This window comes from Athene cunicularia, assembly GCF_003259725.1.
Source record: "Athene cunicularia isolate RWA chromosome 1 unlocalized genomic scaffold, athCun1 chr1_part2, whole genome shotgun sequence".
Taxonomy (NCBI): domain Eukaryota; kingdom Metazoa; phylum Chordata; class Aves; order Strigiformes; family Strigidae; genus Athene; species Athene cunicularia.
The window spans coordinates 20973958-20989701 of NW_020799092.1; the positions used below are offsets into that span (position 1 = coordinate 20973958).

Genomic DNA, 15744 nt, shown 5'->3' on the forward strand with positions numbered 1-15744 from the left:
TTCTAAGTTATATCCATCATAATAATCATCATCATCATCATCATTATCATAATAAAAAAGTATACACCATAAGGTAAAAGAAGCTGCAGAGCAAAGCAGCTCCAATTCCTAGGACTCTCAGAGTGGCTTTTCCATGTCTTCCAGTAAATTGGACATGAGGGTTGAAAACCTAATGGAAGACCTTGAAGAATTCTCCCTTGAAGGTGAACACACATAATTTTTGCACATATAGCATGGATTAGTAGAGCAAAACAGTTTCTTAAGAAACATTCTTAGAGCAGATCTATGAATTTGTTTAGAAAATCCATTGTTTGGGGGGTTTCCCCCCTCTTTGGCAAATAAATGGCAAATGTGAAACAGACAAAAAAAAAGAGTCAGGTTGTGGTAATAACTGGACAAGTAACAACAAAGTAGATCTGTCAATGGGACGGATTCCCTCAGCAGGGCTAGGCTTGATACTCTTTGCGGTCATTCCTTTTGTTCATTTTTATGATGAGACAGAAGGGTTGATATGATAATGTTTCAGAGGTTTTAGGCATCATATTTTTTGCCAGTCCTGTGAATCTGCTGGAAGAGTGTCATGGAGAAGGCCATGCCAAGAATCTGAAGAAAAACAAACAAAAAGGGCTTCAGTACAGGATGTTCTGCCCAGACTGGATTGCTGACCTTTGTTTATGGTCCAGCTCTAGTTTTAAAAGTCGTTCTACACTAGCCATATTTCTCAAGCTTCAATACTGATCAGTAAACTTGGATGTATGTTGTTCAGACACACAGTGATGATGTCTGGAGATGTATCAGTCAGAGCACAGATGGAAGCAAAAAGCTCTCAGGGGTCTTTGTCATACGTGCAACAATTTTTCAGCATCAATACATATGAGTCACTCTTCCTTTTTATGCAACAGCTTGTGCTTGTTTAGACACATAACTGTGACTGAAAACATCAGATTCAGGTATTCTCCCCCAAAAGTACAGCAGTGATACAGGAACCTCAAAACGTTAACAGATTATGATGAATTTCTGCATTTCTTTTTTAAAACATGTTTAACTTACTCGGTTCAGTGGCCATGATTTGACTCAGTTTAGCAATTTCTAAAACTTAGTTTTGAAATTAAAAAACCAGTTCATTAAGGGACAGTGTAACAAATGGCTAAACATGGGAACTCCAAAGGTGCTCTGAAGTCAAAACAGACGTAAGCAAAACCCCACAGTAGCGTGTCTTCTTTGTGGCACTGACTACTGACCTGCTTCCTTTCTGACTAGATGGCCTTAAATGAACTCTTAAAACAAATCTGACATTTTTGAAATCATGATCAAACTCAAAGCAGTTTAGCACCACTTTTCACACAGCAGAATCAAGAATGCTGACAGCAAATCAAAGCCATGTTCATAAACATTGTACCAGTATTACCTGCATTATGAGGATGCATATCCCAATCGAACCAAGGACATGCTTATTCTCATCAAACCAGGTCATAACTCTCTCATAACATCCCTGAAATGATGAAAGATGAAAACTGAAATCTCAAGGTCACATTTTCTTTCACGTACATTCCCTCTATTTTCTTCCTTCCCACCCCTCCCTAAGCCTTGGCCTGGGCAAAGTGAGACTCACCGTTTTCCACACTAACTCAGTGGAGTTCCGTCCACAGTCTTGGGAGTTTTCCGTACAACATCGGTCTGGGACAGTGTTTTCTCCCAGCACTGGGTACCAATCCGTAAAGTCATTCACGCCACAGCATTTCATCTATGGCAAAAGTAAATTAACTTAACTAGCACATTTTGTGAACTATGCACCACCCACAAACTTTTACTTCTACTAAACCACTGTGTATTTTCAAAAGGGCTGCCACAACACTTTTGTATTTTTAAAAGTGCTTTGTGCTCAGTGATGACTGAAAGCAAATACTTAACAATATTAAAAAAAAAAAACCAAAAAAAAACCAGTCCCATATCCAAGGTATGGTAGCCTTTTTGTCACAGAGACATGAGCCCAAACACCAAAACATAAGGTAGTCTGCCCACAACCACTGAATGGCAAAAGCCTAGCTGCCAAAGCTGCAGTTCAACCTATGCAGGTTTTGCTGCTTCTCCTCTGTTTCAGATCATCTCTGGGCCTGTGATAAGTACAGAGAATCTCAGACGCAGGCGAGCATATTTCACCTTATGCACAGTACACTTTGATCCTGGGTTTCACAGTACTCCTTGGATGTTCAAGAGTGTAAAATCAGAAAGAAAAGCCTGCATTAGCCATCTTTTAGACTTGGCATGGCTGCCACAGTTAACAGACCACAGCAGCTTTTATGGCCAAATTGTTATTTTTCTTCTATTGGGAAAATATGTTACCTCTGCTTGAATGATATTCCATGCATTTTTCAGTCCAATGTTATTTTCTGAGTTGTATAGCTTCATACCTTCCTTCAAATCCTTCTTTGCACTCTCACTGACCTGCATCATGTAAAAAATACAGAAAATCAATGCTCTGCTGTTTAGAGGAAAGGATCAGATGGTACAGATTTTGCATACAGAATGCACTTCTCTTGTCTTCTCTCACCACAGAATTGACATGGTAGGAAAGCTCCATCATAGCTTCAAGACTCTCTTTTGGCACCTGCCAAGGCCTAGTCTCTCCCTCAGATTGCAAAACACTGGATTAATTCACATGAGACAGGAAAGCAAACAGCTCTCCCTCTATTAAGATTCCATCACACATTCATCATCTGATCCAAACTAACTGAAGAGCGATCAGCAGAAATCTGCTGAACTTACTTTAACTTTGCTAAAGATAGCTGTTGGCAGTACCCCACAGCAGCCTCCCCTACCTGTAACCTGGAGCCTACTTAAATTTGCTAATACCATAAAGCCAGAGTCCAAGCCTCCCAATCTTAACATAGTTATCCCTTGCACAGGTTTGGGCAGGCTATAATGAATGGCCAATACAAGATCAGTTGGAAAAGGACATTATTATCGATCTCCTTGTGGGGACAGGCTTGTAGGATTTATAATTTTCAAATGTGATCTTCTTTCTTTAGAGGAGAAAGATGGAATGCTTAACAGGAGATGTGAGAAGTCCCATTTCTTGTATAAATTTCAGTCTGGTCCTGGATGCAGGTAGGAATGTACTTTGGCTCTGACAGCAGTGAGCTGGCAGTAGAGAAAGGATTAACCTATGGGTCCTGGCATAAAGGTCATCTGTATTATAAGATCTGTTTCATCCCTCTTTGACATCCCATTCAAAATCAGAAGTTCACCCCAGCTCCCCGAAAGTGGCAGGCATCATAATGACAACCTGGGGAGAGATACAAATCTGATAGGAGCTCCGTTTTAGAATCAGTCTGCACATGCTCATACTGTAAGGCTCTGTCCTGTGTTTAGCAGAGTTCTCCACTTCCCCAAGGATTTTTACAGTCTTACCTAATCTGACAGGCCAGCTAGTTGTGCCTACTTCACTTAGTCTCTACTAGATAGGAGATTCCTATAGATGGGCTTTATGAGAAGCTGCCTCTTGATCCACTCTGCACCCTTGTCAAACTCGCTGGGACTGCCCAGTCAAGTGAGACAGCTGGTGGCATCTGGAATAACCTGTGAATATCCCAGGCCTCTCTCCTCCAGTCCTGTTCAAGGGCTGGCCCTAAGAAGCTAACCAGGTCTTAAGTAGGACCTCCCACAACTCAGGTTCACAAGATGATCAGCTTCTTGCAGGGAAATCAAACAGCTATGTTGAAGGCTGTCTTAGCTTTTAGGAGAAGACTAAAAGGGAGCTCCTGGACCATGGTTTTATTTCAGAGAGGAAATTGTAAAGCTCAGCAGGTTCTTCTCTCCTGTTTGCCCTCCTCATCACTTCCTCCTCCCCCTGCAGAAGCAGCTTACAGAAAACAGCCAAGATCTCAAGGTTCACCAAAGAGAAGAGCAAGGAGAACCCACATACCTCCATCAAACAAAAGCAAATTGAACCCGATTTACATGCTAGTACAGATAATTAATCTATATGGCATATTTGCTTACCTTGTCCATATAAACAAAGAACAAAATCAGTAATATCAGCTCTGCCAGGAGAATTACCAGCAAAACGATGAAAAACTAGAACAAAGAAAAAACAGACAGTGTATACACACCAACTAGAAAGCAAAACTGGGGCTGCTAGGCCTTGTCCTTTAAACCTTTCCTCTACTTCCCAAACCACGTAAGTTTGGTTTCAAACTATTCAGTTCAGGCTTATTGGTATTTTGCTTATTGGAGCTACATTGGAGTTCTATTGGAGGCTTATTGGAGTTATATTGCCACTAAAACTCCTGCAGGTCTCACCACCAGTGAGGGAGCTCACTGTCTAGCATTCTCTAAATTTTAGGTTTTGCTCTACTACCACTTTGCAGGTTTCATCAATGTTTTTATCTTGCTTTTTTTTTGACTTCGGTCACAGCACGCAGCCCTGGTAGTCTCTTTCCTTCACACAGACTACAGAACAGATGCTAAACCCATTACCACAAAGATCCATGTGACATGCCTCGGGAGTGATTCCCTAGCTGGTGGGCTTTAACCACATCTGACTGCCTGTCAGATGGAATAGTCATTACATTAGTTATCACTTCTATTCCCAACTCTCTGTAGTTGAAATCTCTCTCTGCAGGGGCATCCCAAGTGTGAGCTCCAGTAGTCTCACTACTTTTCATGCCCACTAGTTGCTTTTATGTACTAGTGGACTGCCACACAGGCAGGGCATCCCCCACACAGACACTGGGGGAGATGGAATATGCAGTGCAGCAAGCTCTCTAGCTGGAAATTCATGGTAATCATGATAGTATAAAAAGGCTTTTGCAGAACTTTGTAAGAATATAAACACTCTTAAAAAAAATCAAAAATTCAGCTGGCGTTGCATTTTGTGTGGATGAATGACGTAGACCTCATTCCTATTCTGCTTGCTTTCCTAGCTGTACAACATAAAAAACCAAGCAATGAATAGCAAAAAACAGGTGCACATTTGTCCTCCAGTTTAATTCTCTGAGGTGGTATAAGGAATGCTGCCTGGCTGTTCCCCAACACCATGTAAGGGAGACTTTTACACAAGGAAAACTCACATATGCTCCTTAATGTCACAGCACCTGTGATTCGTAAGCTGTGACTGAATTGGAAGGGGTCTGCTTTGAGAGCCCTCCTCTCGCCTTCTGCCACAATACCCCTCTCCTTGAGGTGGGGAAAGGCATGATGAAGCCTCCTGGGTTTATGTAAGAGGAGTGACCCAAACTGTGTTTTCTGAGGGGGGTTCCCAATCCCCGTGCTTCAGTGCTAGACAAACACTGCCAAGGATCAGATTATTTTTTGTTTTATTGGTAAGGCCTGGCAGAGACACTGACGACTTAACTTTGGGTCAGATGGTTTCCACCAGCTTATGACAAAGTTCCTAGATAAGAGCAAAGTAGAAAATAGTCATGAGAGGCTTTGAGTGGCACCCAAAAGCAGCTGTGCTTAAGATTTTTCAGTCAATCCTTCTAACAGACATTTCCAGAAGGGCTATCCAGATTGACCCTACAGTTCAAGTTTAACCATTCAGAGGTAACTGATAGTAATTTGCTTTGCTATCTAATACATTAGGGCACACAGCAACAAGGATACATTTGCTAATACACCAATGTTATCACTGTGACCAAAGATATGGGATGCCATACTGCAAGCAGACAGAAGATTGAAAGCCAAAGGCAATGTTACAGTGACCCACAAGACTATTTTGCAAAGGTCATTTAAAAAAAGTAATAACAAAGTAACAGTCACTGGTCTTAGTGAAAAGAAGTATTGATGTCTTACACTCAACAGGAGGCACTTGTTTTCCTTGATAGCACCTAGGCAGCCCAGAAAGCCGGTCACCATGATGACTGTACCAATGGCAATGACTAGGTTGGCAGCTGAAAGCGATGGAAAGCTAGGAGAAAATGTGGCGAAGTTTCCTTGTGACACTGACAGCCAGATGCCCACGCCCAGCAGCCCACAGCCACATAACTGCAAAGAGATAAACAAAAGAAAGGTTTCACCATTAAATACTTGGCACTGGCTCCTTCCTCCTGACTCTGAAAGGAAAGAATTTTTCAAGCAAAGTCTCAGGTAACTGTTCTGCAGTAATGCTCTCATTGGCTCAGTACTGAAACAAAGTAAAACTAAATGTTCTTACCTAGACTTGGTCATGTCACATATAAAGCCATTCAAAAGCCAATGGATGTCAGAATTCTCTTTTTAAAGACTCAGCACATGAAACCAAGGCTACCCATTGATTTTCCCAACAGCACAACCCAATGCAATTTTACTGTAGGAAGAGAAATTATTTGAAAGAATGCTCCAATGCACTTATTTCTGCAGTCACTTACAATGTCTCAGAGCATCCAGCCCTGTATATCCTCATCCTAGGGCAGGCAAGGAAGTCCTGGAGATAATTACAATCAAGAGTGTCATTTCAATAAATATTTGTCATAAAATGCCCGGTCCCACTAGCCAGGTTTGGTTTTAGTATGAGTTCTCGTAGCTTTACTGTTGTTAGCCAGTGTTCAGTGTCACAAAAATCAGATTTCTAGGTTTATTATCTACAGGAAGCTCAACTTCTGCTACTCTCTGTCAGTGAGAGAACCTGGAAGAAATGGAAAGCTGATAATAAAACATAAAATTAACTTCACTTTGCTTCTCACTCTTAACAATACCATGTCTAGTTAAGGAAATAAGGTTTCCCACCCTAAGCCACAGGGCAGGTCTTCCAAACAATGGCCTAGTGTTGCACTATACAGGAGGCCTAAGAGCTGTCCATCTTTTAGGACGTGCTCAAAATGATTGTTATACAACCTCATATCTGATCTGTGATCACTGTGCAGGGAAATCAGAAGTAGGAGTTGCACTTTCATTAAATCTATGAGCTACTAAACAGTACTATTACAGTTTCCTTCCTGCCACATTTAGCCTTTGCCAAGCTCAGAGGTGAATTCACATCACCTTCACTGGGAGGGAGATCAGAGTACACCCCCTCAACTCAGAGGATTACTTGCACCACTGCACAGGAAAAACAAAACAGCACTTAATCATTAGTCACAGTGATATCCCAAAACTGCTGGTGCTCACCTGTCAGCAGCAAGGAACAAGAGGAACAAAATTTCTTGCCATCTAGCAGGTTTGCCACACCCAGACCATTGTGCTTGCATAAACTTACAACTTTTACTCAAACTGGAAAGTCAAGGTCAGAGGACAGTACCTCCACTAAAATAGGGTTCAATCCTGCCTCGTGATAAACACTAATCTGGCATGAGGAAGAGCTACAGACCTAACTGGGCAAATATCCCCACTTCTGCCTGAGGGGATTTTACCAGCAGGGCAGATAGTTCAGGATACAACTGGCTCCTTTTGGTTTTGCTGCTTCAGTGGACATGAAAGAAAAACCAGAATAGTATCTTCTTGCATTCGTGTCACGTTACCTATGAGTCAAGTTTATGTTTTCATTATGTTATACATGGTTATTTTTGTTTACTTCCCTTGTGACCCTTCTGTCCCCTCTGAGCCCCCTTCTTTGCTTGAAGCTTTTGAAGCTGCATTGCATCTGGGGACATTCACTGGTTTGGTGAAAAATTGTGACCAGGAGTAGGCCTTATGCAAGATGCTCACAGGCATTCCCATGGGAGGCAGGGTAAAGCATCTCCCAGTGTACCAAGTCCACATAAGCTAACATCATGCGAAGCATAAAAATATAGAGTTGTGTAGGCAGAAAAAAAAAAGATGATCAACTATACTGCATTGGTGGTTATTCCCAGGTCCCCTTGCACCTAAGCATTAGCTTAGCAATCTGGAAATAAAAAAAAAAGCACAACTGTCTAAAGCTCACAAGCACATGGACTGGGTAACACCGAGGAAACACAGAGGCTGGGAAGCTCCTCTCCTTCCAAAACTCAACACACAGTAAGTCCACAGAGTGAGTTGGGAGCTTTCTGTCACTGGGTGTGGATAAATGTCACAACATCTGTTTCCTGTAACAGAGCAGGATGCAGATGCAACACCAGCGTGTGTAGCAGGAAAAAGTAAACAGCTACAATCCCTATGAAAGGACTGAACACAAAACATACACATATGCATGTGGCAGGAAAGGGCTACAGGACTTTTATCTCTTCCCTCAAATCCATCCTCTCCAGTTATAGTCTTGGTGATTTCTCACTGTCTTTCATGGTATGTCAGCAAGGTCAATGTGAGCTTGGAGTAGTAAAGAACCATGGGGAATGCAAAACAGAAGTGTCCTGATCATATCCTCTGTGGGAACCAGTGCACATCACCACAGGTTTAAACTGTCTAATGTCTACAGTTACCCTATTGCTCCTGCTTTAAAATTCATTTACTCTGTCCTTGAAATGCTGCAGTTTTGGAGCCTCAAGCCCCCTCAGGAATCCACTCAGTGGCTCAGCTGCTTCAACCGTTAGATGAGAACCACCAGCAGTTGCTCAGGCTTGAGAGCTTGATGGTTCAGGAGGTTAGAAGCAGCTCTCACCACACAACATTCATTTAAATTTTTAAATGGGCATTTCTAAGCTGCCAGTGATGTACACTGCCAATAGCTGATGGCACTTCAGTCAGTGACTTCATGACACTCCATGGATGAGACTGTAAATGTTGCCAAAGAAGTTTCTACCAAAAACTGAAATTGTTCAGTGTAACTTTTGTTCAGAACCTGAATTCAGACTTTAAAGGTTATTCGCAAACATGTTCCTTGGACTTCCATACTCTATTAGGCTCAGAAAACACAGCCCTAGCTCGAGTGTTTTGAAAGAGGGTCATGAATTCTGGAATCATCAGGCCAAAGGCAATAGATCATCGCAGATAAACAAGGTGGTGGTTAAGAACAAGGTCAAGGCAAAAGGCTTACAGAGGAAGGGCGAGTAAAGGACAAGAAGCTCACAGATCAAGAGAAAGATCAGCCCACGAAGAGTTGCACCTCAGTATCCAACTCCATTTGTGAGGATAGTAGCAAAAGGGGTAGAAGAAAGAAGCCCTTACCAGCATCTCTTTACCATTTTAAAAAACCCAGCACAATCCTTAGCAGAGATTGGGTCTAGAAGAGAAAGGTGGCTAGGAAATTACTCCAGAAGGCTCAAGTTTATTTTTAGACATAGTTAGAAGCAGCTAATTGCTTAGACAAGGGAAGGGAGAGCTACTTCAAGTGTAGGAAATCAGGTAAGTGACAGGCCCACTGGTGCTCCATGGGGAAGACAGGAAAGGACCAAGAGCAGACGGAGAACCAAAGTTAGAGAGCAGAAAGATGGACAGATGGCCTCTGTCCCTTTGGCAGGGTTTCAGTTCAGGACACCCTCTATATACACTTCCGTACAGGAGAGAGAATTTCTTCACTTGCTTGCGGTAGCCACCCTAGTGTTTTGGCAAAGTCAGAAGCAAAACACTTCACTTTTTGGCAGAAGATTGGTCACTTACTGCACCTTCACTTTACCACAATGCCCCTAGCAGGGAAGAAGCATTTGACACTTGATGTGAAATGTTTGCAACAAAGGTCTTCTATCTGTGCTGTCACTATGCAGACCACTATGGAGATACAACTTGAACGCCTGACATAGGAACACCTTGGGAGAAGAGTCATTGAGGATGCGAGATAACGTGGTATGTCAGCTGAGGCAGCAGACATGTTCACACGTGCTCTTTCTTCCTGCAGTTCTAATGTCTCCTAATGAAGGCAACCATGGAATGACTCCTTTCCAACTGCTGTAGCGATTGGGTTAACATGCAGAAGTGCACAATGTGATCACTGTTCCCTTCAGTGCCTGCTGACCACACACATTAGTGCAGTACTACAATTAAACCACAGCATCTGCACTGATCATGCTCTCACCATGGCTGATTCCCAGGCCCTTAGGAAAAGCTAAGAAAAGTTCTCCCTTTTGCAAACTTTGTACCTCCCGGAGTAAGTTTTCTCCATCCCTAAATTACACTGAAAATTCAGATTACTAAAAAATCAGGTGATGGAGGGGCTATTAAAGACCAAGGCTGATCTATGCAAACAGGATTATTTACAGTGACTGGAGAAAGTAAATATTCAGGAAGACTTGGAAGAGATTTGATAAAAGACATGACATGCTAAAAATTCCCACAAGGTGGCATTCCATACCAAATAGCACTAACAGTTGAAGTCAGATTTTATTTTTCTCTTTTCCAGAGCTCCTCAATTCTTGTGCTTTCTTCTTTGTTGTTTGTGGTTTTGTTTTGTTGTTTTTTTTTTTATCTCTGTCATTCTACTGAGTAGCAGTACTGTTGATGCTAAAATTTATACTTCAAACCTTGGGTCCCAGGACAAATGCTTTTTTTACTCATGCTTCTTAAAAAATTCCCAAATAATTCCACTGACTTGGGATTTAATTGCATATAACCATACCAACTAAAGCTAGCTAGAATTCTAGCAGTAAAATACCTTTTGTGGCACTGTTTTCTACCAATCTCATTTTTCATACAATGTGAACACCATAAAAATGCTCTTACAGCTGTTTATTCTCACAGGATCCACTTCCTTCTGTTTAGCACAACTGAATCCTGGAGGGTGAAAGCAGCAAAAATATATCGGGTCATCTTACTAATTCCTTTTTCACCATATAATTAAATAATATATGCTGCTTGGTATTTAATAGTGTGAGAGTGATGGCACTGATATTCCTTCCCCAGGGAAACAGTTGAACATCATAATAAATTTCACTGGATTTTCCCTCTCAAAAAATGTTGGCTCATTTCCCTCTCATGATTAGAAATTATCATTCTCCAGGCAACCATCAAATCTCTCCTTCTGTTGGTGTTTATGCCATGAAGGTAACTGCAAAAGACGATCATAAAGTCAGTCACATACATGGATACACACACTCTTACTCATAGGGTAATTTAGTCAAGCTATGGCACACATATTTTCAGCCTGAAAGCAAACAGAAGGAACACCAACTTTCCTCACAGTTTCTCCCTCTCTTTGCTATTTCATTATCGAAGTCTGAATTCTCTTCAGTACTTCATCACCTATCTGTCATCATCACTGTGCCCAGAAGGCATACAGCATTCTAGGAAACATTAAAAACAGTCTCACATGCTGCAAGAGAAATTAGAACTCCAGGTAAACCCAGAGAGAGAGAAACCCAAACCCAAGTCTTTCCCTGATGAGTACTTTGATCAGAGTGGGAAAGGGGCTCTTTTATTTTATTCTGGATTTTTTGAGCATTGTGTGAACTAACACAACAATAAAAACTTTTACAACAGAGCATCATATCCAGGTTTAGTTGCCTTAAGTTAAAGAAGATATAATAAGTGTTTACAGATCTAGGGAAGGACAACACAGATGGTCAGAGGTATGCCAAGACTGACATATTGTACAGAAGGAGATTGTACACAGGATTAGCTAGCCTGGGCGGAATTTATTAGACAGGATGTAAATTAAATACTCACAGCTCTAGAGGTCAGTATGAAAAACAAATAGCCTGTTTCTTTAATCTTTTCCAATAATAGGAACGAGGGAAATATTAGCTAGGAACAAGGGAAATATTAGCAAGTACTATGTAGCATATTTTGCTTCACACAGAAGCAAAATAATAAATTTATAGAAGTAAATTAATAAATGATGCCATAGGTGATTACAAGGATCAAGTATTGGGGCCACAATTTTCAGTAAGGGCTAGATAATTTTATTTATTGATAACAGCATTTGTAGTTTGTTAGCATATACACAAATAATGACATTTCATGCTTCTCAGAATAAGGTATCGTGTTTCTCAGAGTAACGTAATGCATGCAGAATGAAGCAAAACTACCAAGCAGCAAACAAGTTGGGGTAAAGAAAGGGTAGGATATGCCATTCTGGTAAGGTTTATTAATAGAATAATATTGATAGACTTGCCCTTGAAGTAAATGAATGAACAGCATTAGAAAACAGGAATCTGATAAGGAAAGCACTACCAAGCAGAAAAAGGATGAGGCCACACTCTTGTTCACTTTTGCAATCATTCCACCCCATGCACACCATGTGTGATGGAAAATCTGCACAACCAGGTGTGTGAGAGAGAAAGAGTTGAGGGAAGATATATTCTTGCCATCAGACTTTCTACTGCTTGTTAAACACCAGGGGGGCTCTTAACAGACTGGAACAGAACAGAGGCATATAGCAACCAAATACTGGGAGACAAACACTAGGGATAAAAAGAAGCAGCAAGTGTCTCAGTTTGTACCTCCACTTTGAATAACGTGCCCTGGGTCACCTGTGGGTGAGTTACAGAGAACAGGAAGCTCCCCACCTTCCTCTGTGCTGTGTTAAAACAGGTGATCTTGCTTGAAGCAAAGATGATACAATGAAAAATATATGGAATAGCTTAAATATGGCCCCCATAAAAATAGCCAAACACACAGGAGGTTTGTTATGAGGAATTACTAACAGCGTGACTGCGAAAATAAGTGTCAATGCTGGGATGTGATTTCAGGACAACTGCAGTGACAAGAAGACACTCTGAATTAGGCTTTGACAGGCCTATATTTAAACAACAAATCAACAGGAAGATAACCTGCACAAAAAAACACAAGCATGAAGAAGCCATGTGGACAAGCAGAATGCACCACCTAACAGCGCAGAAAGGTTCTTCGGTGTCCAGGTGGTTCTTAAAACCCTCCCTTCTGTGGGGGTCAGCAACACTTAGGAAAAGCTGCCAGTAATATTTTCCCTCTGTCTGGTAAGTCCTACAAAGAAAGGTTACCTAATTTAGCTCTTCTTTTCAAGATGGAGAAATTTTCCACTGTTTCTCCAGCTGACTCTCAGACCAGTCAGTGTGCAGAGGAGATGACAAAGAGAATGGCCCTCATGAAACTGCACAGTCTTTTCACTCTGTCCTGGATTTGGGTGGGTCATCCATCTCTGGAAAGGGCTGGTGCTTAAAGGAGATTTTCAGGTAAGACCAGATAAATTTTCCTGCTCTGTCTTGATAATCCACAGGATTAATCAAAACTGGGGTTTAACAGCTGAAAATGTCAGAGAAAGTCTCTTGCAAAGAAAGATCATCTTCTAAATATGATCCAAAATATAGAAGGGACACCAAAATCTAAGTTCTTCAGCCATAAACTAGAAGATAAGAATGGAGTATGGAAGTGGGTATATATACTTAATAATACATACTTAGTGCTACTGATATAACAATATCGGCAAAGATTTAAACTTCTCTACAACATCCCTATGAACTGGACATGATGAAAGACAAAGGAATTATTTCAATGTCTCCTCTGAGTCTAGTGCTGTAACAGCTGTAATGACAGCCTGTGTGTAACAGAAGGTACAGAACTGGAATCTGTGCAAATGCTGAACCTCCTTAATTCATCTGCTAGAGAAAGCAGTTATCCTCTTCCTAGAGTCACCCCCCAGCAGTACTTCTGGGATGGTCCTGAAAAACCAAAATGGGGTATCAGAGACTGTGATCTTTTGTGGAGCTATCAGAGGGAGAGCTACTCTGAGCAGCATTACATTCTGAAATATTTACCAGTCTGTGTTTTTGGAATGTGAAAATTTGCAGCGAGACGCCTTAAGCTTTGCCTTGGATGCTCTTAACTGGTCACATTGGAGTCTTCAGTAAAGGACATGCTTTGCAAAATGAAGTTGTAAGAGCTGGGTTTGCTCGGTTTGTCAAGGACAGCTTCATTTCCTCTTTATTTAGTTGAAGGACAGCTTGGGTAGTTTATGTAGCACATTAAGAGAAACTTTCACTGAGAAATCAGCACGGCACTGGAAGAAGGTACCAAGAAGGTGTCAAAACCTCCAGTCTTAAAGGTTTCTAATGCCTTGCTAGATACAACCATGGCTGACCTGACTTAGCACTACCGATACCACTTCGGTATGACTTGCAGAGATTCCTGCCAGGCAACAATTCTATGACTTTGTAATTTCCTCAGCTACAATGTGCTTCTTAATTTGTGAAAAAAAGTCTCACAACCATGCCATTTCTAAAGAACACAAGGAATCTATTACCTTTGGAAGCCTTGAGGAAAGCTCTCATGCCCATTCTGGGGTATGTGCACACTTGGGTGTCTCTCTCCAATACCTGCACACCAGTGCATGCGACACAGGGAACAAACAGCAGGAGTTGTGTGTCTGAGTGCAGTTACAGGGATATGACATCACTGTGATTACAGAGATAGCGGGATAACTCACATAACTGAAGTGTTGTGATGGATGGGTAGAGGCTCTTTAGGAAGACCAGGCTGGGAAGACAAGAATGGGATGTTGCACCTCATGTGAGAGAGCAGTGGAAATGCACAGAGCCTTGGGATGGGTGAGGAGTCAGTCAAGAGTTACGGGTGACATGAGGAGGCAGAACAACACAGGTGATGTTGTAGGAGGGATCTGCTACAGACCTCCTGATGAGGAAGAAGTGGATGAGGCCGTCTTCATACAACTGGAAGAAGCCTCATGTTCACAGGCCCTGGTCCTCATGAAGGATTTCAACCACCACAATGTCTGCTGGAAGGACAACACAGCAGAGCACAAGCAATCTATAGGATTTCTGGAATGCACTGATAACAATTTCCTGACATAAGCAACTGAGGAGTTAAAAAGTTGAGGTTCTCTGCTGGACCTGCTGCTTACAAACAAGGAATAACTGGTTGGGAAATGTGAAAATCAGGAGCAGCCTTGACTGTAGTGACCAAGAGATAGTAGAATTTAGGATCCTGCGAGGAGAGAGCAGGGCAAAAAGCAGGACCACAACCCTGGACTTTCAGGAGAGCAAGCTTTAATCTCTTCAGAGATCTGAGTGCTGCAGGTTTCAGTGATACGCAAGCTATAAAGTGACAAGCTCCCCCAGCTCCCATCAGAAGTCCTACCCCCTACCAGCAGCCTCGGGGCCATTTTCCCAGATGTTACTCCCCTCTTTTGGTCACGCTGTCTGTTGTGATTGCCTGGCAGGACTGGCCACTCCTACAGGTTTACCCAGAAGTCCATCAGACCTGGACAGCCCTTCCCCATACATACACAGGCAACATTATTTTGGTTTGACCACCATTTTGACAGGGCACCACCATTTTATGGCAAGGAGCTGCCATTTTGATCAATGACACTGCTCTGTGATGGGCTGATGGCCATTTCCTGACATCACTATACACAGGTTCTCAGGCAAGCCCTGTGACTGGGTGTCTTCTTCCTCTGCCTCAGGAAGCGCTCAGATACAAAAATATATACGTTTGATTACAACATATATACATATATTCTAAATATATATAAAAGTAATATGTATAAATACTACATATACAACATATATTTCAAAATCTGTGTGTGAATATGTATAATTAATTTATAACTGTGACACTATTTTATACAGAATACTTCTATATATGTATATATATATGCATATATATTTATGTAAAAAATGTTAAATAAATTAAATAGGCATAAAACCACATACAAAATGGATAAAACATTCTTTAAAAAGAACTAATGGAATGAATAATAAAGTTTAAATAAGACAAAAGTAAAAGGTTGGGATTCCCCACTTTAGCAGCCTGCAGAACAAGCCCTGACCTGTCTGAGGTGGGGGGGAGAAGGTGGAGGTGCACCAAAAGGATGACAGGCATAGACAAGTTCAAATGTGTCCAAGGATTACAACCCTCTCCTAGGAGGCCACCGGTACAAAGCCTGTCACGTGCAAAGAGACCAATCCTTAGAGTGGACCCTGCATCTTCCCACAAAACACCAGCTTGATCTTTACCGGACAGCTGGGGCAGCCCCCA

The 15744-nt window shown here is 41.7% G+C and overlaps 1 protein-coding gene across 1 annotated transcript in view; it reads right to left on the reverse strand.

The window, feature by feature from the left end:
- Positions 1-215: 215 nt before the first annotated feature.
- Positions 216-15744, reverse strand: part of TSPAN9 (tetraspanin 9) — a 105779-nt gene continuing 90250 nt past the window's right edge. The window contains exons 3-8 of the mRNA XM_026867873.1: positions 5797-5988; positions 4003-4077; positions 2344-2445; positions 1613-1744; positions 1409-1492; positions 216-603 (exon numbers count right to left, since the gene is read on the reverse strand). Coding sequence (XP_026723674.1) covers positions 532-603; positions 1409-1492; positions 1613-1744; positions 2344-2445; positions 4003-4077; positions 5797-5988 — 657 coding nt within the window. The 3' untranslated portion in view covers positions 216-531. The remainder of the gene's footprint in view (positions 604-1408; positions 1493-1612; positions 1745-2343; positions 2446-4002; positions 4078-5796; positions 5989-15744) is intronic.